Raw genomic sequence first — 23,545 nt, 5'->3', positions numbered from 1 at the left:
TGCAGTGTCAATTATCTTATTAGACGGATTTAAACGGAATGTTCCACTAGCGTGGGAGGCAGTGAGCATTTCGCACAGATGGAGTGCTTAACTGTCACTGGGTGGCAGTTACGCACGGAGAGTGGGAGTAAAATGAAACAAGCTCACTCTTCAGCAAACGACTTTGCCATCATTTATGGGGACGCATAAGTATGAGCATAAGCCAGGCATTCTCATCCTCTTCGGTACTGGGATGCCCCAAAATGCTATGGGCATGTTTTCTGGAGTGCAATGATTCAGTACAGTGCTTCATGGTGGGGGAAGGATGGTCTTGTGCTTGAGGCATTGGATTTGGAAGCAGGGGACCAGAGTTCAAGTCCTAGTTCTATGACAGATCCCCTATGTGACCTTGGGCTTCACATCTCTCTGCCTCAGTTCCCCATCTGTAAAATGGGGATGATAGTACTACCTGTCTATTCAGGCTGTGAGTGTTGTGGGGTAGGGAGCGTATGGACCGCACTCAGTACAATAGGGCCCCAATCCCAGCAGTGCCTAAAGGACTCAACCAGAGTAAATAATAATAATAATAATGGGATGTGACTGGCTTTGATTTGTAACTCCTCGGTGCCCACGTGTATTCTGTTGTGGAACGTAGATTTATAAATAGCTTCATATGTGCTTCAGGTCACATTTAAGGGAGGTACGTATTGGGTTTAAACAGATTGACTGTTTAAACTCTTCTGTATTATGCCTTCCCTGATTGCAGCCGTGGCTGTTGAAAGGTATGTACAGTCCTCTGTCTGACCCAACAGCTCATTTGTCTTGTGCCAGGTGCTGTACAGATGCATAGTAAGACAGTCTTAAGAGCTTACAATCTAACTTGATAAGATAAAGGGTGAGAGAAAGGGGTATAACATGCAAGCGTGGTGGTGACTAGCAAATGTCATGTTAGTTTAATGGGTTTGTTTTCAATAGAATGACAGGTTCAGTGCATCCATCCATAGGATCCACAGATCATCAATCCACCCCATATGGATACAACAATGGCTTATATTGTCTATATGACAAGACATGCAATCAGGAAGGGTATCTAGGTCAACTGCAGCAGAGTGTTTTATGAAGTTTTGATGCATCCCAGTATAAAGGGTTGAGGAGTCCCTAACTGGTTAAAAGTGCAAGTCTAGATTATATCCCAAAACGGCAGAATCAGAATCTTAACAAAAAGGTATGTTACACATGCTTCTGCAGCCTCCATTTTCACGCTTGGATCCTGTTAGCAGGAGAGTATTCCCCCTGAGCAAGGAGAGCAATCTCTGTCTGAGCAGCTGGAATGCTGCAGCAGATGGGAGAGAGCTGTGTAGAGCAGCTGAAGAGCTTGGATGGAGCTGAGTACAGCGTCTCTGTAACTGAGGAAGTGCCAGAAAGGCACTGGCCTGCAGGTACATGTTACCCACTCTGCCCTTGAATTTTTGCAACTGACGCACAACGGCACTTGGCAGCGAGCAGACTGCGTGCCCACTGCTCCGAGGTTCCTTAGAAGCTGCCGTGACCTAGAGAGTGACGCAGTTTTCAGAGTGTGTCTGACATGGCACTTTGGGCTAGCGTCAGCCAGGAGTATCTGTGAGATGAGCAAGAGGCGGAAAAAGGGTTTCAAAATAACTGTCCCTGTACATTGACAGAAGCTGAGCAACACATACATGGCTCATGAAATTACCTAGTATAGGTCAGTGCAGTACTTACGAAATGAATATTACTATGGGAAACCAAGTCTTACTTTAATGGAATAATTAAAACTATAGAAATTGCCTTCTGAGTGCAGACCAATGGTCTTTTTACCTGGATACCTGTGTCCAGCAATGGTCCATATCAGATATTTTTATAGGAAGATGTCTCCTCTCTTCCACTTTCCAGCCTGCCCTGTTAGTTCCTGGATTATCTTTAATGTGACTGGCAGAAGCTAACAGGTGTCGAGATACTTTTCAGAGCCCACAAAAGTCCCGCTGTTTTATGACATGCCTCAGTGTGACCTGATGGTTTGAGGCCACAGTACTATGTTGTGCTGATGCAGTACGAACAGCATGACCTCCTAATGCCCAGGTTACTGTCATTGGACAGATACCAAAAATGTCAGCCCTGGTTAGACACGCTGTCTTAGCTGCCTTCGCTTGTCCAGTTTCTAAACCCCCTCCATTATTACATAGAGAGAGAGTGAGCAGCATCGGTCTGAGCAGACCGCCTCTGATGCATTCCTCTCTAGCTGGTGGTGTGGAATGGTTCCCACGTACTGAATATGAAGTGTTTGGATAAATGCTTTTTGCTGCTGAGAGCAAATGAGAGCAGCTATTTGATTCATCCAGGGCTCTGAAACAGCTGCTGGTTGCATTTGTTTACTCAGGACTTTAATATGTGTATTTTTGGGAACATCAAAAAATTCTTTCCCTTAACTGTCTTCTGTTGTTGCTGCTCAGTATGTGGTACTGAGGCAGTGTTGGGGCTGAGACCTCTGTTGGCTTGGAAGTATTTCACTTGAATAGTTGGGAGGGACTGACCCCAGAACTACATTCCTTTTGGGTGGCTCTGCCCTAGAATTCATGTAAGTTTCCTTTCATTGAAGGAGTCCACACAGTGTGTTTCAGGCCCTAGACTCTTCCTTCAGTCATATTCTCTCTTCTTGCTTGCAGACACATCACCATGTACTGTAATGATGTAATCTCAAGCTGAGCAGGGTCACTGTAGGTCAGGACCTGGATGGGAGAGGCCTAAGGGTCACTAGAGGGGGGTGTTAGGTTTTTCAGTGGCCCTTGTACTTTTATCAGTACTGAATCAATGCCCTGGCATCGTGTTGGGGGGCACTGTGCTGTTGGAGGTGTCCTTATTATTTGTATTCCAGTAGTGCCTAAAAACCTGCTTGGGCCCCATTATACTAGATACATTGTGTATAAAGAGAAGATGGTCCCTGCCATGGAGAACTCAATTGACAAAATAAAGTTGAAGACCCTGGGCACTTGTGGGTATTAAATATTTCAGGCAGGGCACTTTTGGTAAGAGTGTAAGTCTGTTAACCACAGTGTCCTGGCCAAATTCCAATCTGGGTTATGTCCTGCCTACCTGAATTCCCACTGCAGCTTCTGGAAATGACTGGTTGAAACTGTCCTGTCTCGCAGGGAAGTGCACATGAAGAATCGTACGCTTGTGCATATTATTTGTAATAACTTGGATCAAACTTTTCACGGGTCTGTATGTGTCCAGTGGTGCATCTGACCTGCTCTGCTCCTCTCCCCAAGAGCCCTGCTGCCCCTGGATGCTTTGCTTCACTACTTTCCTTCTCCAGGGTACCAGACTTTCCCCAAAGTGGGACAAGGGAAATGTGTCCAACTAGCAGTTGTTCCTGAGTGGAGCGTGGCTTCTGGCCCCACTGCTGAAGGGTCGTTTGCAGAGTCCAACATAACCTGGTGGTTGATCATGTCTGGACCTGTGTGGTGCTTCCTGGGGGTACCCAGGGTTGGGAGGCACCTCACTACCGCCCACCCTTAGTGCAAGGAAGCCTTGTCTGTGCCTGGCGTTCAGCTCCCCCACTCCAGCAGCCAGGTACAACACACGCATTCCCCTCTAGGTTAGTAATGGGAACATTCAAGCCCTGTAAGCTTCTCCCTGGAGTGTCTAGCCCCTGGGCACTCATGGTGTTCACAGATTTGCTGCTCCCAAAGGATCAGGACATCCCAGCTTACCAGGTCCACCTCGGATCACTGCTCTGCTTAACTCACATCTGTCTATAGTGAAATCCAGTATTAGTTTAACAAAGCTCAGAGATACAAGTAGAACTGTTTGGAAACAAATGGCTACGTACAAAATAAAATCATAACCTGCATTTTAGAGCCTAGAGTTAATTAACAAGATACTCTCCTGTCTAACCCGATATTGGTCGCCCAGAATCTTTGCAGTGCTTTACAGCCAGCTGACTGCGACCCTTCTCTTACGAGACCTGTATGCTGTATGCCTCCTTGGTGAAGGATTCTGTGCGTCTCTGTGCACTCCAGGATATACCAGCCCAGCCCTTTGTCTTTATTCATACACAGGATACCCCCTGCAGTTTTTTATCCTGTCGATTTTTGCAGTCTGTCCTTGTGTACCTGTATTCAGTATGCAAATATGCATATCATGCACAAATGGCCAGACAGAGAGATGGGTTTCAGCTACCTCCTGCCTGAAGGGAACATCTCCAAGCTATGTCACCTGCTGGGGTCCTGCCTTAATGCCAAGACCTTAAGAGCATCATTTTTCTCCTCTAAACTCCTTCAATATTATCTGTACATATATTTCACAATGATTATGATGAGCAGTGGGCTACTGGCTCTCAGTGGAGACCTCTCATGCTGCTCTTTGGTGAACTGTTATGCAGATATCTGACCATGGGTATCCATGTACAACCTTAGGTGCTGCACCCCTTGTGTCCTCTGCCTGTTGGCATCAAGATGACCTTTGGTAGGTTTGTATTTAGATAACAAACGAAGGCGAATACTGTAGCAGAATAGCCTGACTGGAATGGTGTTTTCCTGTTGGGTGGGAGATGGAGCAGGTCAGTGATTTCCAGGATAAGTGGTATCCAGCTACAGTGCACGTTGTGGTCTTGGAAGGTCTGCTGTGTTGCCCAGTTGTGGATGCATTGTAATAACCAGCTGGAGCTAACTGAATCGCTCCTTTCACCAAGTCTGCAGGAATGAGGCAGATCGTTGGCTCCTGTCCAGAAGGCGCTAACACTAGATCAGTGTTTATGGCTCTGGGGTCCAGTGGATCTCTTACTTCCACTCCAGCCCAGAGACTGCCAGTATTTCCTCAGTGGCAGAAGGCTCTCACCGGTCTCCATAACTGCTTTGAATGTTTTTGGAGGGGCTTTTCCCCTGGTGGAGTCCTGACTCCTCTATACCTTTCCTCCACCCCCAACCCCACCCATGTTATCTCTTCTTACCCTTGGGTAGATAAGAGACAGAGTTCTCTTATGGTGAATATCATGAAGATTCTTTATTCCATCTGCTGGACACACACATGGCCCTTGGTTAGCCTAGGAGACCAACCATAGAGCCTGAGCTGCCATGTCTCACCACACAGGGTCTCCCTAAGTGCTGGCCTAGCTTAACCAGACACAGAAGGGACTGCTGGCTACAGTCCACTCTCTTCGAGCCTTGGATGGTGGTTGACACAACATCTGAACCATAGGGTTAGAAGGGACCATAAGAGTCATCTTGTTTAATGGCCTGCCAAGATGCAGGATTTGTTGTGCCTGAACCATCCAAGAGAGATGGCTGTCTAGCCTCCTTTTGAAAACCTCCAGTGAAGGAGCTTCCAGCACCTCCCTAGGCAGTTTGTTCCATGAGGGAGGGTCACAGTTCTTTTTAGAGTTGGTCAAAATGTCTCTTCCCCCACCCTGCCTCCCCACACCAGCTAGAAGTGGCTACTAAAGAGCAATGCAACACCCCTCCTCTCCTCTGAGGGGGATGCTGCTTTGGAGCTTTTCAGCCCTATACTTGACAACATACCTTCACTCCCCTCTTTCCGTCCCCCATCCTCCCCAACACAGACCCCCTCTCTAAGGCTCCTCTGCACTGGAGGATTGCATTGAGCTAGAAGACAACCTTGAGGAGTCATGGTAACTTGCACAATGGTAAATGTGACTCAGCGTAGGAAGGGATACGTTGCATTTTGATGTGGTGTCAGCTGGTCTCAGTTGGCTCTAAGGTGAACCCTACTGGTCACAACCCATTCGCATGACACAGCGGTCTCTGTCTGAGTGCTTAACATCATGTTAGCTAGTGGGGCCCCTCCAGGTTGTTGTAATGCGAGGTAATTTTTTCCGATGTGGATGAGCCTTCATGCGCTTGCTAGACCCCCACCTGGGTTCTGCGTGCAGTGACTTGTCCTCCATTTTCTCCCATCTTGATCTGCCACATGACCACAGAACCACTCTGGAGCAGCGTTTGGCAGATGTAGGCAAGCGCGATTCCTCTGAGCCCAACTGCCAGCTCTCCTTCACAAATGGCTGCCTGGGTTGTTAGGGGACTCCTTCAGCAATGCGGGCTGAGAACAAGCAAGAAGGTTGGTGCCTCACCTCGTTTTACCCAGTCTGCTGAAGGAGCTTTCTCCAAACCAGTCACTTCAGCGGTAGTGTGTACTAGCGGGGAATCTGTGAAGCCTCTCTCTAGCCTTAGAGAAGTGACTGCCCTGAGGAGAAAGCCAGAGCTGCTGTTCTGGGAATTGTTACGCAACACTGTTCTGACTTACTGTATAATCCCCTTCAGTTTCCTTTCATGAGCCGAGAGGATAATGTTCCCCTCAAGGATATTCTGGTATGAGGCTAGATAACCTAATTCTGAGCGCTGCCTCTCCGGAGCACGCAGGAACTACTCAGGACTCAGCAGGTTCTGGGCTGAAATGTCTGCACTTCTACAGCAGAATTATGCTGGTGAGGTTTTATTGCTTGCTCTGCTTTGGTGCTTGGGTGTCCGTGCTGTGACAGATAGAAATATCCCACTCTGGACTCCTGAGGCACATCTGTTGTGTAATCTGTTTCTAGGTGACTTGCGTGACAGGTTATGGAAACCCACAGAGGAGAAGCAGGAGGAGTTGTGTAAAGATCAGATGCCCTGGGCGTGTGCTCCCATTCTCTGGGGCATACTGGATGGCAGAGGGTGGGCAGGAATGCATAATCTACTCCCTTATCCTGTGGAGAGGGGGTAGGTGAAAGGGGTACTCCCAGATGTGGGGAATTGTATTGAGTCACATGCACCTTCTCTCTAGACCTTTCTCCTATGAAAGGGTTTGGGGGAGGATATGGATGCTGGAAAATGAGGGATAGGAACAGAGTAGCTTGGGGTGGTGTAAGGGAGGGGAATGCCCCCCTCTTTCAGAAGGATTGTGAGGTTTTTTTAGAGGGTGTAATTTCCTTTACTGGAGAGAAATCTCTCTCATGTTGCACTTTCACTCTCTCAGGGTCCCCCGAGGTTCTCCCAGCACTATAACTTGACCTGAATTTATAACCTGTTGTGGTATGGCTGGCTGTAAACATGGCTAATCCTGTGTCTAGGTCTGGGACTGTAACCAGCTCATAACACTGTTTGGAGGACCCCTTAACAGTGCTTATGGAATCAGGCTGGCCACTCGCTTCCTCTGACTGTGTGCATGTTGCTCCACATGCTGCTCCTGGTGGTTTGTGGATGGTGCATGCTGAGCTGATCTGGGCTAGCAGAACAGATCATGCTGTTGTGCATGGAGACACACTTGGCGGTGTGGACTTACAACCATGGCTGACACGTGACTGGTGTGAGGGAAAAATGCTGCTGTGCGCGTAACTCAGCCATGTTGGCTGTATCCAGTCAAATGGGTGTCCCAATTTGGTTCCAAAAACACAGTAGTACTTAGGCCAGGTGTGCGTGTTAGGGTTTGTGCTTATATTTCCCACTGTTGCTGCAGCTCCGCTGTTGGTAGTGTGACTGGAGTCCTGTCTAGCAAGTGTGCGAAGCACAGAGTTACCTAACCCTGCTCAGATCAGGTCTACGCTGCTTGGAACATTACAACCCCCTGATGGGTTGTCTGCACCTGTCTGGTTCTGTCGTAGTTGCTACCACCAGTGAAGCTGTATTGATAGTATAGCAGTGCAAAAGCTAGTGCTATAACCTCTGAGGTAGACAAGGCCATAGAATGGATTAGGCCTGAATTGACAACCATTATAGACACCCCTTTCAAGGGTAAGGGGTCTGTGTGCAGCATAAGGAAAAATCATTTTGCTAACTATTATGGTGAGATTGGCACTTGGCTAATAGGGTGTATTCAGGGGTTGGAGTTGCCCAGGCAGCTGTTGCAGCTGTTCAGATCAGTTGCTCGGGGATTTTCTCCTGATCTGGTAATAAGTCAGCCCTGGAAAGTGATTGTAGCAGGAAGGGGCAGTTCCAGTCTGTGGCCTGGATTTGGTGTGGAGTCTTGGCAGAGTCAGGCTGTAGGATTTGCAGAAAGTGAAAGCTGGAGGTGAGCAATGCTTTGCTCAGTAAGTATTTGTCCCAAGTGGGTCACTCTGAAAGGAGGGGGACGGGATGACTGAATCGCTCATTGCTGTACGCACTTAAATCATATTGGATTGCCTACAGACCCAAAAGGAACTTAGCTCTTGACTAGTCCAGTGCCTGCAGAGTCATGACTCCAAAGGGCTTGTTCCTTGGAAAAATTCAGGGAAGAATTACTGCAGCAAGGAAGGAGCTGAAGGGCAAATGCAAGCAGGTTAGCTTGTTCTAATACTATGGCTGGTAACATTAAGTCCCGTTCAGGTTCCATTTGGCTGTGCTGTTTTCTGTTCTGCGTCTTAAACTCCTTGGAGTGATTGGTGGTGGAAGTTGGGGATGGGGGGGAATGGCAACTGCTGGTTAATGTCAAAACTCCTCCTTCTCCTTTCCCCTTTTAGGGTCGTGATTGCTGCCTGTTGGAGGAGAAATGTGCTGGTGGGTCTAGCTGCTGAGGGTGAAAGTTCAGCCTCACACTTGGTATCTGCTTAGCAGCGCACCCCGGTATCTGCAGTGATGAAAGGGGTACCAGGGTGGCCAGTAGTGCTTTATGGGGTTTACCAGAGCATTGTGGCACAGCTCTCCAGTGTCTCCTCCACGTGACCCACAGACAGCTGCCATGACCTACTGTAGTTTCAGAGTTCCTGTTTGTGTATAGAGAAGATTAGCAGAGAGCTTAAGGTTGACATGTAGAAGAGGAATCCTTCCTCAAACCAGGAGATAAAGCTTATTTAGAATGTGTGTTTGGGCTGTTATCTTAGTTACTCCATAGGGGCTGTGTGCCTACTTCTAATAGGAAGGAGTGACTCATTAGCAGTGACTCATTAGTTAGTGGCTGCTGTTTCTAAGCTTGTTGTTACTGGGGTAACCTATTCCATTGTGGGGAAGGGGGAGGTAGAGCAGTAGTGGTCTTTACTCTATGTTGCAGAGTGGACTCCTGGTACCAGATCTGTGCTTGAATTAAAGAAGCAATATGTCTCCTTTGCTTTAAGATGTTTTACATTTTTAGATTTCATAGCGATTTAAACCAACCTTTTTCTTACTAAAGAGGCAAGTATTTAGGCCAAATTTGACTGCATCTTTAGACTTTGTGAAAATGAGCTTTTTACCAAATCTTTGGCCCAAGCAAAATGTTGCGTTGGCTTTGACCTTCCCAAGGAAACAGCTGGGCAGAGAACTGCTGCCCTGCAGCATTGCATAATGTACTAGTGTATGAGAACCTGGAAGCAACACTGCCTAGAAACTTGGCCTATAAAGAAAATGAAATTGACTAGTCTTGCTTCATTATTTTAGGAGTTGACAGAGCAGCAATATGCATAGCGCATAGGCCCTGAAGGATGTCCATGCTATGTGAAGCACCAAAAATAAACAGCATCAGGAGTGAAAAGTAAACTGAATATCTTAAGATCAGTTCCAACAATCTGTATTGGTAACATAGTTAGTGACATGTTGATTTATACAGTGACCTAAATGGATAGTGTCCCTTTTGAGTGAACTAGTGCTTCATCCCAATAGATGTGCTTTCTTTCAGGTACCAAGATGACAAACACCTTTCCAGCACATGTTCAGGGGCCTTTCCTAGAAAGAAACTGGCACTGGGCAATGTTTTGCAGTCTTTTTTGCCTCCTCCTGTTACTGTGACTTGTGTTCCCTGGCTCTCCCTCTGCTGGTCTGGGCTCTTTGCTGGAAGCAGTGGTGTAGTTCCTACTCCAACTCGCCTTCTAGGAGGTAATAGGGTAACCTCAGGATTGAGGACACCAGGACTGACTTCCAGGAGGAGATGTAAAACTGAGAAATAAAGGAAAAGGAGGGGCTGCTCAATTTAGGCAAATGCTGTGCATTACGTACGCTTTCCCTAGCAATGCAGGTTGTTTCCTTGACTTTGACTTCCTTTGGACAGTGATGCTAGACTAGTCAGTTTTACTTCCTCCCCAGCACCCAGTCCTGCACTAGCCCAGTGCTGCAGATTGCATTACCAACACTACAGAGAAGTTTTTAAAATTGAGGAAGTTTTCATTTTTTTTTAACTTATGGAAAGTTTTTTCTATTCCTATTCAGTTCTGTGAAGCACTTGAAGATCCTCTGCTGAAAGGCATTAAGTGAAGAGAATGGAATAATACACAATGCAAAACCCACTTCCTCCTCCCCACCCCCAAATTTAGCTCCATTACAAACCTCTAACCATGGCATGTGAAGCATTCATGTAGTAAAACTTGACAGCACCTCCAGACCTTGCCTCCTATGCATGGGACACCCCTACCCCAAGCTTATCTGCAAGGCCTCCCCTGAATTTTGTCAGTGTTTGAGTACCTCCTTATAACCCACTGCCGTGCTGCTTATTGTGAATCAAGCTGATATGCATTCAAGTTGCTCTCTTTCCCCTAACTTCTCTCTACTTGTCTGTCTGTCTGTCCTACAAGCTCTTTAGAGAGGAGGTTTTATGGAAAGTGTCTAGTGTGGTGGTGGGTGCAACTGTAAATAAATGAACAAAAAGGAGCATGTACTATACAAGGGGCTTATGACTCCTGCCGAGGTCCCTAGGGCAGACAAACGGAGGAAGATGGTGTGACAGGTTGGATCACAGAAACCCCCTTGGGAACTGCCAACTGATGTGCCAAGACTACTTCTGCCCCTACTTTCCCCTGGCAGCTTGGGACTTCAGTGCCTTGCCTGGTTTGAGCCAGACCCACTAGCCTGCTGCAAACCTAGACCCAGGTCTGAACCATGTCCCCTAACAGCTGTAGGCTTAATTGAAAGCAGCTTAAGAAGTGTTCCTGTGTTTAACACTCAGATGCCCAACTACCAATGGGGTCCAAACCCCAAATAAATCTGTTTTTACCCTGTAAAAAGCTTATAAATTGTTTGCCCTCTATAACACTGATGAGAGAGATGCACAGCTACCCCCCCAGGTATTAATACATACTCTGGGTTAATTAATAAGTAAAATGATTTTATTAAATACTACTTGGAACCACTTAAATACTACTTTCTGTAACAGACAGACAAAGTGAATTACCAAGCAAAATAAAATAGAACACACAAGTCTATATCTAATACAGTAAGAACCTCACCCTCAGAGGAGTTCCAGTAAGCTTCCTTTTACAGACTAGTCTCCTTCTAGTCTGGGTCCAGCAATCACTCACACTCCTGTGGTTACTGTCCTTTGTTCCAATTTCTTTCAGGTATCCTTGGGGGTGGAGAGGTTATCTCTTGAGCCAGCTGAAGACAAAATGGAGGGATCTCCTAGGGGTTTAAATAGACTTTCTCTTGTGGGTGGATACTTCTCCCTCACCCTGTGTAGAATTCCAGGTACAAGATGGATTTTTGGAGTCACATGTCCATCCATGACTCAGAACTTACAGGTAGCAGTCATGGTTCATGTGCTACCTTGAACATCCTCATGTAGACTTCTTATGTGGATTGGAGTCTTCCAAGATCCTTTGTCCATTAAGTGTGTCTTGATTAGGCCCTTAACTTGCAACTTCCTTTCTAAAGAAGCTGACCAAAAGCCTTACTAAGGCTGTTTAAAATCAAACAAGTATACAGCTAATATTCATAACTTTGAATACAAAAATGATACATGCATACACATAGGATGAATAGATTCAGTAGATCATAACCTTTACAGAGATATGTTACATGGCATATGTAGCATAAAACATATTCCAGTTATGTCATCTATACTTTCATAAGCTTATTTCTATAAAGCCTTATGGGGTGCACTGTCACAGGTGGAAAGGGTTCTTCCTGCAACAGTCTCATGGCTCCCTTCAGACTTCTTTGCTGTTGGTGCAAATGGAGGCTGGACTCAGCTATACGTGGGCTATTGGGTTAAGTTGCCAGGAACTCCCAGTCACTATAGAGCAAATATGATGGACTTGGAAGACTCTCTTGCATCATACACAAGTGCAAGTCCCTTCAGCCAACCAACCACAGAAAGCTCAGATGTCATTATGTGCACAATGCAGCCTGCATAGGGGCTGTCAATTACCAAAGCAGCGTGTACACCTACAGCATCTGGGAGGCTGATTTCCCACCGCCCATGCTTGTGTGGCCTGCTGCTGGGAATAGCACCCACCCTTAAAATAGCACAGGGTTCTGAGGACACATTCCAGCTCCCCTGCTCTTAGATCTCTGAACGGAATGGCATCTAGTTCTTGGCGGTCACCAAGCTCAAATTTCCAGAGTAGGAAGAGAGACTATCCTGCGTGGAATTCTGGCCTTCAGAGCACATGTCCTTAACTCGCCCTCTGTCTGTTGTTAGCATGTTCATTAAGTCATGTCCCCAGGTCCTGTATTAGTCTCTGCAGATCTCCCCAGGTCTGTAAGGCCTTCCATTAAGGCCATCCTCTTTTGAGGAAGGGATGTTTTAAAGCAAATTTAAAAGCTTCCCAGAGCGATTGGCTAATCGCCAGTAGTCTAATCTCACCAACCTGATAAGCTGTCTCATTGGCCAAAGGAATCTTATTGTTCAAGCAGCTTGATTTGCTACAGGTTTTCAAGCCTCGCTGGAATATTCACAATGCCAGATCGTGCCAAAGGATGTTCCCAGATATCTGGTTCCCATGCTGCACTTTGTTCTAGGGTCACAGAGTTAGGCATGCATCCCTAATTACCTGTTTTCTGAAACCTGCCATTGTTAGCGTACCAATCTCTCTTACAGAAGAGGAGGATGGGGTTAACATTCCCTGCTTCCCCCACCCTCCTCCAAATTCATGACCTTCACTGTCCCAAGACCACTGGTTTCACCCTCTTGTCCCCTGGAAGAAAAAAAAAAAAACAATCTCCTCCCCAAAATTAATTTTTTCCTGGAGCATTTAGGCAAGGGTTACTTCAGGCAGTTCCACCCAGCCATTCCTTAGCATCAGATTCTCAACACTAGGCCAATGAAAGCTGCAAGCTACCCCTTGGGCCACCAAGGTGCGGTATTACTTGGCACCTGCCTTCCTCATTTCTGACTTGTATAATATATTACATATGCTGTTAACACTCCTGTAAGGATACCAAAAACCTGAGTCTGACTTCACACCTCCCCGGACTAAGAGCATGGCCAGAAACAGGTACAGTAGCTAGAAAGAAAAAGAGTACTTGTGGCACCTTAGAGACTAACAAATTTATTAGAGCATAAGCTTTCGTGAGCTACAGCTCACTTCATCGGATATGAGCTGTAGCTCACGAAAGCTTATGCTCAAATAAATTTGTTAGTCTCTAAGGTGCCACAAGTACTCCTTTTCTTTTTGCGAATACAGACTAACACGGCTGCTACTCTGAAACCTGTCAGTAGCTAGAAAGTGACCCAAGTGCCAGCAAGGACACATGCTGCGCTGTCAGAGTCTGGCACTGGCATGGTTCAAAAGCCTGGCTGCAAATTACAAATATTGTCTGTTTTGAGTATCACCAGGCCCATCTTCCACACACACACACCCATACCCACCCCCCCCCCAGGTTTGTCACAGACCCCCTCTACCTACCCCCCCCCACACACACACACACACACACACACACGACCTATATGGCTCTGTTTGCTGAAGTCACACATTGCCCTACAACTCTTCAGCAGCTAGCTTGACAGAGAAGTCAAAAGTTCAGGCTAAGGCTTCAGACAGCCAAGCCTACAGGCTCAAGGCAGATGAACATGAACTGACCTGCTCTAGCTATCCTTTGTGCCGCACAATCACATGGCAAGTTTAAACCCCTGCAAACTCCTATAGAATTGGTGGATCCCTTGTGTTTTGCTGAAGGCTTTTGTCTTAAGATAAAGATGGACTAAGGAAGAACAGCAGCTAGTTCTTGACACCTGCTCCACTCTTTGCTCCTACCACCCCACCCCTAGCTGGGGAGAACCTTTCTGATAAACTAACATTAAAAATATTTACAGAGCAAGATGAAATTCAATAAATACAAGTGCAAAGTACTACACTCAGGAAGGAAAAATCCAAAGCATACATACAAATGGCAAATAATTGGGTAGGTGGAAGTACTGCTGAAGAGGACTTGGGATCACAAATGGAATAAGAGTCAACAATGTGATGTGGTTACCCCCCCCCCCCCAAAAAAAAAGTACAAGAAAAAATGGTAATAGCATCCTGGAATGTCACATGTAAGACAGGGGAGGCAATTGTCCCACTCTGCTCGGCCCTGGTGAGGCCTGAGCTGGAGTTTTGTCTCTAGTTCTAGGTGCTGCACTTTCAGAAGGATCTGGACAAGTTGGAGAGAGTCCGGTGAATGGCAACAAAAATAAAAGGTTTAGAAAACCTGACCTGTGAGGAAAGGTTAAAAAAACTGGGCAGGTTTAGTCCTGAGAAAAGACGACTGATGGGTGATCTCATAACAGTCTTCAAATCTGTTAAAGGCTGTTATACAGAGGAGGGTGATCAATTCTTCTCCATGTCCACTGAAGGCAGGATAAGTAGTAATTGGTTTAATCTGCAGCAAGGGCGATTTAGATTGGATATTGGGGAAAAAAATTTCTAACTATAAAGTAGTTGTCCCCAAATGGTGGGGCATGTCCCCTTAGGAGGGCACGCATGGCAAGGCCTGGGCCAGCCCCCATGGGCGGGAGGGGAGAGCCACCTAGCTCTACTCTGTCCCCAGTCACAGCCCTGTCTCCAGTCCCCTCCTGCCCCTAGCCTCAGCCGTGGCCCCTGGCTGCGGCTCTGCTCCCCGTCCCAGCCCCACCTCCAGCCATGGCTCCAGGCTGCAGTCCCGCTCCCACCCCCAGACCTGCCCCAACTGTGGCTTACCCTTGGGATAAGGGTTGTGTGTGTGATGTGAAAAGTTTGGGGCCCACTGCTATAAAAGGTTGGTTGAGCTGTGGACTAGGCTTCCAAGGGAGGTTGTAGAATCCCCATCGGTGGAGGTTTTTAAGAACATGTTGGGCAAACAGCTGTCAGGGATGGCCATGGTTTACTTGGTCCTGCCTCAGCTTGGGGGTGGACTAGATGACCTCTTGAGGTCCTTTCCAGTCTTGCATTTCTAGGGCACTTTACTCAGAGAGGCACAAAGGGAGTGAATTTAATTCTCCTGAATTTACCTGTCTCCAGCCAGTGCTAATGTAGTGCAAGTATCACACAAACACTTGTTCTTTATCCCCTGCTATTGTGTTGCTGGGGCCATGCACTGCTCTGCTAAGGCACTTCAATTCTGACTTGCAGCTATTCCGGTTCTGGCCTCTTGAGACTGCTGTTCAGTCAGGCAAGACTTTTGGGACATGCCCAAAATTGGGAAGAGGGAGGAAGAAGGGTTGGAGAAGATGGAAATTAATGTAATTGTCTTACTTCTGACCTTATAGGGTTATAGCTCTGGTCTCCAGAGGTGGAACATCATTCCACCAACCCACAATAATCACCTGGCTCTCAGATATCTCACATTACCACATAACCTGGAGGGGCCCCGCTAGCTAACATAATGTTCCCGTTGCGCTTTTCACCTCCCCCTTACCAATAATGGAAACTGTCCGCACTGCGCCCCTCCCCTCCCCTCCCCTCCCCTCCATTACTGCATAGCCAAAGCTTCCTCGGCAGAAGAGCTTGGGCTGACGGCAGAGCAGCTGGGGCTAGAGATGGAGAGGGAATGAGGACAGAGCTGTGGCTCGGGGCAGAGCTGGCCCGGGGGTGGAGCAAAGGGTGGAACTGGGGGCAGAGCGGGACTGGCCATAGCTCTCTCCCCACCCTTGGGACCTGCTGCACCCCCCCCCGAATGTTCCTCCGTGCTCCCCTAGAGGGTTATGCCCCACAGTTTGGGGACCACTGATCTAGGCTGTCCCTGACAGGTCTTTGTCATCCTGTTCTCAAACCTCCCATGACACAGATTCTACAATCTTACTAGGGATTAGCTAAGCCCTGCTTTAGTAAAGATTGGTGTGCAGTTGTGCAGCATGCTATACTTAACCCTCTGCATTAGCTCCTCTTTTCTGAGATGAAAACGATTTTGTAGCTCTGTGGCCTGACAGCAGAGGTCTTTATGAATGGCCTGGTGGCTGAGGCTCAGGGCTGGTCTACACTACAAAGTTAGGTATCACTCCCCTGAGAGATGTAGTTTAGCTCATCTAAGGCCTGGTGTAGACTCCGTTGACTTAGCTAGCACATCTTGGAGAGGTGGACTTATGACAGCGACAGAAGAGCCCCTTCTGTCACTGTAGTAAGTGTCTACACAGCTGCAGCACTTCCAGTGTAGGCATAGCCTTATTCTTCATTGGGTCTCCTAGGCTTACGAGAAGCGCTTTCCCACATGCCCAGAGATCCCTGTCTTCCTGGGCAGCGAGATCCTTCAGGAATCAAAGAGCGATGATGGAGCTGTTCATATCGTCGAACGGAGCTGCAAACTGAATGTGGACGCTCCACGGCTGCTGAAGAAGGTGAGAGCCTAATGCATACAGCATTTCTGGGCTTCCTTGTGTCTGCTGCTTTGGGCAGTAGAGTCTGGAGCCGTGGTGACTGCTCTGCTCCCACATCTAACACTCTGTATGGCTTTGTTCTTCCTTCCTTCTCAGATCGCTGGGGTAGAGTACGTCTTTTTCATACAGAAAAACACTCTGAACTGGAAGGAGCGAACGCTGCTCATTGAGGCTCACAACGAGACTTTTGCAAATCGTGTTGTCGTCCTTGAGATGTGTACCTATTCGGTAAGTGCCTCTCTTCCCAAGCAGCCTTCCTCTTCCTCTTGACTATGTGGGGAGCCAGAGCAGCTGAGCGACCGTAGCAGAAGCCTTCTGCCTTGGAATAACAGCCAGGTGAGGGCGCTCGGAGGAGTGTGGATGCTGGGCCATAATCCAATGTGACTTGGAAGCCCGTTGACCTGGATTGGGGGCTTCATTTTGATGGGCACCTGAAGGCACTCCCAGAGGTGGGACTGCTCAGCAGCTAGCTCGTCTGGGGGGAAGGAGTTGCCTTGCCTTGGCTGGAGCATTAGGTCCTGGAGTGAGATCAGAGAGCAAGGTGGGGCTCTAGATTTGATGTAAAGTGTTCCCCTAGTTCTCCGGGCTTAGAATTAGAGTTAAGACGGATGTCTGGCCAGTGTTGGGGTTTGGCCTTGGCATGATTCTAGCAGTTTAGGGAGGAGGCCCAAGTACTTATTGTGATGGGAAGTTGAGGTGGTGAGTAGGGGAGGTAGTTGGGGCAGCTGAATTCTCATACTGCTCCCAAATGAGCGCAGTTCCTGGCTTCCCTGTCATGCTCTTTCTGTCCTCAGGACTTCCAGGTTGCTCCTGTGTCGATCATTTAGATAAAGTTCTTATGCTGCTTATCTGTGGCCTAAGAAGATATCACCCAGCGTGTTCCACTTGCCGAGTATTTGTACCATATCGGTGCATCTGGGCCACAGGGGTTCAATCACCATTAAAAATAGCTTCATCTATTTCTGGAAGCAATCTGATACCTCACCATGTTTCCTAAACAAAAGTCCAGATCATGTTACTTATCTGCCCTGTCAGCACTTGTACGTTAGTGCAGCTTCTTGAAATCAAAGATGCTCGCAATGGCTGTTGCTCCTAGCGAAGCAAATAACTTAACCCCCTGCCCAAAAACATCTGTGTGGTGTGGTGCTCATGGAAATGATAATGGATCAAGTTTTTCCATCGCTGTCACCGTGGGTCTATCTCAGCTGCTGACTGTGTTGAGATGCTGCTCGGTGAACCCAGCTGTGATGCTGTGTGTGTGCGTGCCAGTGCCAGATTTCATGCTACTGGGATTTTTCTGACTGCAGTGTGTTGAAAACCTTCCTTCAAGAGTGGAACTGCTGGGTTTCCGAGATGAGTCTGCTTTCTAGAAGGGAGAAACTAGTTGTCTGCATCCTTGAGATGCTCCTGCTGTCTACTTTTGCCCATTTCCTCTTAATTGTGGGAGTGTACAGGAAACAGGTTTTTCTCATGTTTCAACCCCAGCTGTGTTCCTTTGAGAAATAAGATCTTTCTCTGGCTGCTGCCTATAATCCCTATAGGGACATTGTGTTCTTGACAGATCTCTGTGCACGTGAGGTCAGGTTTTATTGTACTCTGTTGCTGGGCTAAAACAGTCACACATAAGGGGAAAGGCAGACACCGCTATTCCTTGTCAAGGAAAGAGCTATGTGGGTGTTTTCCTTGAGGAAAAGAATGTAGGGAGACTGCCTAGAGAGGAAGGATGTTCTGTGGTTAAGGAAGTGGCTGAGACTCAGGAGACCTGGATTTCGTTCCGCGCTCCGCCACAGACTTCCTGGGCAACTTGGGATGAGTCGTTTAATTTCTGGGCATCCGTTTCCCATCTGTTCAACAGGAGAGGATAATTCCCCCCCTCCTTCACTTTATCTATTTAGCTTGTGAACTCTTTGGGGCAGTGGCAATGACTGTCAGGTGCTTCCTCCTGGTAATCGGGCCTAGCAGTTGGACCGGAGGTCAAAGCTGGATGTAGGGTCAGAGCTGGGCTGAGTTGAGGGTAGTGCTAGAACAGAGATCAGAGTCCAGGGACAAGCCAAGTCAGTACCATAGCTGGAGTCCAGGTGTGGGCCAAAGTTTGAAGCTGGGTAGTCAGAGTCCGAGGGTCAGGAGGCAAGGGCTGAAGTAAGGTCGGAGTATCGCAAGGACAAGACCTGGAACTGGGCTCAGGCAAGGCTGGGGCAGGAACAGGCTCAAGAGCAGGCTGGAGAGTCCGTTACGCTGAGAGGCAGCAGGAGGGTTCCTGGCTAGGCAGTACTGTTGCACAGACTGATCAGCAGCTCTGGCCGGCTTGGGGAAATAGATGACCCCAGGCTCAAATGACCCAGTCTCTGCTCAGGGACAAGCTGCTGCCACATGTCTGAAGGCTGAGTCGCTGCAGGCTCTGTTGGAGGGCAGCTGAGTGAGCAGCCCTGGTTTGGCAGCGAGTTTGCTTCACGGTGACCATCTCTTGCTATGTGCACGTACTGCATCTACAACCATGGCACTGTTGTAATGCTCTTTCTACTCCTGCCATTACCATTTGGGGAGCCAAGCAGCAGAGGTGGGTTTAGTCTTGATTTTCTTGGGTGGGGAGAATCCCATCCTAACAGCGGTTGTCTTCCGGATGTGTCCTAACACTTCTGTCAGACTGAGCATCGCAGTCCTGATTAATCAGATCACTAAGTGCTGATAGACCTACATCCTATAGGAAGCCCCCTGGTCTGCAGCCTGGGAGAGTGAACAGCCCCGTTACTGCCTGGCGTGAAGCCTGGCAGCCTTGGTCTGCTCTGCGCTGTGTGACCCTGGGCCTGTCTCTGTCTGAGTTTAGGTTCACCCCGAGAATGAAGAGTGGACGTGCTTTGAACAGTCTGCGTCTCTTGACATCAAGTCGTTCTTTGGCTTTGAAAGCACAGTGGAGAAAATTGCCATGAAGCAGTACACCTCCAACATCAAGCGGGTGAGAGCTGGCTTTCCCCTAGCTCCGAGAAGTGCAGCTCAGGTGTCCACAGCCCATTAGAAGTGGGGAAGTAAAATGGCTGCTTGGGTCGAAGGTTGCCATGGCAGTGAGCGTGAAGGGTCATGAGATGCAATGTTCTCTAATGGGTAGATCAAGGGAGTGGAAATCGGCAGGAGACCTAGGTTCTGTGACCAACTCTCCCCCGTGCCGTTGCCATGAATAAGTCCCTTAGCCTCGCTGTTGCCTGAGTTTCGTTCTCAGTAAAGAGAGAGAACGCAGTTCTAAGGAGCAGCTGGGCCCTGCCCTGGGTCTCAGTCTCTGTAGTAGAGAGCAGAGATTAAGCCACTATCCAACAAGCAAAACAACCTGTTTGTTTGGATATCTCCATGAGAGGTTGGACAGGAATTATTCTGGGTGAGAGCTGCATTCCATGCGCAGTCCAGGCTCCCTGGAGTCACTCCCTGACCAGTGTCCCCTCACAGGAAGCCTCCTTCCTGAATACGCACACAGAAAGGACAAGCCCTGGGTGCCTGTTAATTTCAAGACTCCTCTTTGACGGGATCTGGGCAGTGCAATGGCGTTGTCTTGGGGGAGATGTTAGTTTGATTTGACGGCCTTTTCCCTGGGTTTAGGGTCGCAGGGGAGCAGTGCAGCAAACAGGTGAGATGTGTAGGGTTGATTGACCCTGTTTTCTCCCCTCCCCTGAACCCAAACCTGTTCTTACTTACCCCAGGCTTCTTCCTGAGTAACAGCACGTTTTCTCTTCTCTAGAGAGTGCCTTTCACACTCCAAGTAAAATTCCCCACCTGGGCCGTTCCGCTCCCTTCTGCCTTGCTCAAAAGCTGCTGCATGAGGACATTAAACACGGGAATGTGCTCCTTCTTCCCTGAGCTAAGGAAACTCCCCCTTCCTGCTTATGGCTGGGACACTGATCTCTCCGAGTACTAGAAATCCTTTCATGTGGCGTTGCTCTCTCTAATGCAAGCATTCACTTCCAGGGCAAGGAGGTGATCGAGCATTACCTGAAGGAGCTGATCTCCCAGGGCATCACCTTCATCCCCCGATGGATGCCTCCACCAGTGAGCAGGCAGAAGGAAAAGAGGGTCCTGGCTGTGGGACACAACCCTGGTATTGTGCCAGTGGAGTCCTGCGTGCATGGAACTACCAAAGAGCAGCCAGGCAGCTCCTGCCCTGCTGCAGAGACGGCTAGCCCTGATGGTATGCTATCCCCAGGCAGCAGTGGAGGTTGGCAGTGTAGACGTTCCGGTTCTCACATTGGGACATTTCTGCCACTTAACTCTTGAAGCTCCTGCAGCCTGATGTAAAAAAGGCTCCAGCCCAATGTGAAAGTGTCTGCCTGAGCAGAAGGAAGTGAGAGGTCATTGTATCATTGCAGTGACACCTGCAACATTGGGAGCTTTAACCCAAGATTCCTGGCCCTTGTGATTGGGGTATGTCTCTAGGAGCTTCGAGAACAGCTGCTCTATTAGTGCAGCTAGAGCAAGAAACTGAGATCTGGGGCTCCTGGGTTCTGTTCCTGCCTGGCCTTGGTCAGGTAGCTTCTCTATACCTTAGTTTACCAATCTGTAAAATGGTTTGAATACTTACCCACTGGCTAAGGAAGCTGCAAGGCACAATTAATATTGGTAAAGTGCCTTGAGATGAAAGGTGCTCTAGAAGTGGAACTCCACTTAGCAGCCAGGTGAGGAGTGGGGGGGATTATTGGCTTCCCTTTCTTCACATATCTCTGCTCTTGAACTGCCAGTTCTGTACAACTCTCCCAGCTGCCCTCTTTCCATTCCGTTGTGGGTCTGCTCCCAAGCTTGGCTGGATCTGTGGCATAGGTGCTGACTTTTAGTTTTCTCCAGGGGTGCTCAACGCTCACTCTGCCCCCTCCCCAAGCCCCCAATCAGCTGTTTGGCAGGGGCGCCCCCGATCAGCTGTAGTTGGTGGTGCTGAGCACTCACTATTTTTTCCATGGGTGCTCCAGCCTATGATCTGCGGTGAGGGTGAACTTAGGGAGGCTAATTTCTCCTGTGGGACTGAGGGGCAGCAGCGTGTTCTCTAGGCACATGATCCCCATTGTGTGATACTGTAGCCTATTGTATCCGGGGTCAGAAATATTCTGCCTGATGTGGAGCTGGCCCCAAAGGGTCCCCTCTGCTCTCCTTTCCCTTCTGTCTCCACATGCTTCCAGCACAGCTGCTGGCCTGTGCCACAACTCTTTTGGTACCACGTTCCCTGTACACACACGCTTCCAGCTGCACATCTGCCTGGAACGCCACACGCTGGCAGATGTGATCCCCTTGTCCTTTGTCTCGATGCCCTGGAGGGACCCTGCGCTGCACTAGCCACACAGGACAATCCTCATGGCAAAGAGGAGCCACTAAAGTTATTCAGGTTTCAGAGTAGCAGCCGTGTTAGTCTGAATCCGCAAAAAGAAAAGGAGTACTTGTGGCACCTTCGAAACTAACAAATTTATTTGAGCATAAGCTTTCGTGAGTGAGCTGTTGTCATAAATATAAAGGGAAGGGTAAACACCTTTAAAATTCTTCCTGGCCAGAGGAAAAATCCTTACACCTGTAAAGGGTTAAGAAGCTAGGATAACCTCGCTGGCACCTGACCACAATGACCAATGAGGAGACAAGATACTTTCAAAGCTGGAGGGAGGGAGAAACAAAGGGTCCCTCTGTGTGATGCTTTTGCCAGGGACAGATCAGGAATGTAGTCTTAGAACTTAGTAAGTAATCTAGCTAGATATGCATTAGATTATGGTTTCTTTAAATGGCTGAGAAATTAGATTGTGCTGAATAGAATGAACATTCTTGTCTTTGTGTCTTTCTTGTAACTTAAGGTTTTGCCTAGAGGGATTCTCTATGTTTTGAATCTAATTACCCTGTAAGGTATTTACCATCCTGATTTTACAGAGGTGATTCTTTTTACCTTTTCTTATATTAAAATTCTATGCAAATTGGTGAGGATTTTTATCAAGCCTTCCCCAGGCAGGGGAGTACAAGGTTTTGGTGAGGACTCTGGGAGGGAAAGACGTTTCCAAACAACTCTTTCTCAAAAAATAAACCCAGACGTTTGGTGGTGGCAGTGGAAGTCCAAGAGCAAAGGGTAAAATAGTTTGTACCTTGGGGAAGTTTTAACCTAAGCTGGTAAAAGTAAGCTTAGGAGGTTTTCATGCAGGTCCCCACATCTGTACCCTAGAGTTCAGAGTGGGGAAGGAACCTTGACAGCTGTAGCTCACGAAAGCTTATGCTCAAATAAATTTGTTAGTCTCTAAGGTGCCACAAGTCCTCCTTTTTTAAAAGTTATTCACTCTTTCCCCCTGGTGGCTGTCCATGGAATAGCATTTCAGCAGCTTCCAGACTGGCCGCTGTCCCCTCTTGCTGTAGGAATATAGTGGAGTGGGATTTTCCAAAGAGCCCAAGTTAGGTAGGTACCCAGAAACCACTGAAATCCAAGGAGGTGGATGCCTAACTTCCTGAATCTCCTTTGAAAACCCCAGTCAGAGTCCAGGACAGCTTTGGGATGGAGGCAGGAATTAGAGGGCATATTGGCACCATTGAGTGGCTGACCCTGCTGTGATGCTGTACACAGCCAGAATTACTGACTCAATCCCCACCCCCTAATTGTAATCAAAATGTCTCCCGTGGACCCCTTGGGATGCTTTCCAACCCTTCCCAGACAAAAGCCAGACAGACTGTTGATGAAGGAGGCTAAGAGTGTTTGAGAATTCCTCGTAGAAATTGCGTGTGTGTGTTTGTGTATGGAAATAACTGTACAATTCCCCAGATCCTCCACTCCTACCAGGGTGACTTCTCCCCTGAGCTGCTGTTTTCTTCCCTCTCCAGCTGACAAACTGGATGCTGATTACATTGAGCGGTACCTGGGGCAGCTGACTCCAATGCAGGAAAGCTGTCTGATCCGACTCCGTCAGTGGCTGCAGGAAATGCACAAAGGCAAGGTAGGCAGCTAGAGGCGGAACTCCATGCCTGGAGACAAGAGGGGAGCTCTCCAAAGAACTGATGGCCTCTCGGAGGCAGCTTTGCTTAGCAGCTTGACCATGTAACTGGGATCCAGGAACCTCTGGGTTCTAACCCCAGCTCTGCTGCTGATTGGCAGTGTGGTCTAGGGCAAATGACTGCTCTGTGCCTCGGTTTCCCC

At 48.1% G+C, this 23,545-nt stretch overlaps 1 protein-coding gene across 1 annotated transcript in view; it reads left to right on the top strand.

Annotated features, from left to right (window-relative positions):
- SEC14L5 (SEC14 like lipid binding 5) overlaps window positions 1–23,545 on the top strand; it is a 53,838-nt gene that overhangs the window by 11,820 nt on the left and 18,473 nt on the right. The window contains 5 exon segments of the mRNA XM_043493266.1: window positions 16,231–16,380; window positions 16,516–16,647; window positions 19,244–19,372; window positions 20,371–20,590; window positions 23,233–23,345. Of these exon segments, the coding sequence (XP_043349201.1) occupies window positions 16,231–16,380; window positions 16,516–16,647; window positions 19,244–19,372; window positions 20,371–20,590; window positions 23,233–23,345 (744 nt within the window).

Source organism: Dermochelys coriacea, chromosome 10, assembly GCF_009764565.3.
Source record: "Dermochelys coriacea isolate rDerCor1 chromosome 10, rDerCor1.pri.v4, whole genome shotgun sequence".
Taxonomy (NCBI): Eukaryota; Metazoa; Chordata; order Testudines; family Dermochelyidae; genus Dermochelys; species Dermochelys coriacea.
The sequence above is the reverse complement of the archived record's forward strand: the minus strand, read 5'-3'. Positions and strand labels throughout refer to the sequence as shown.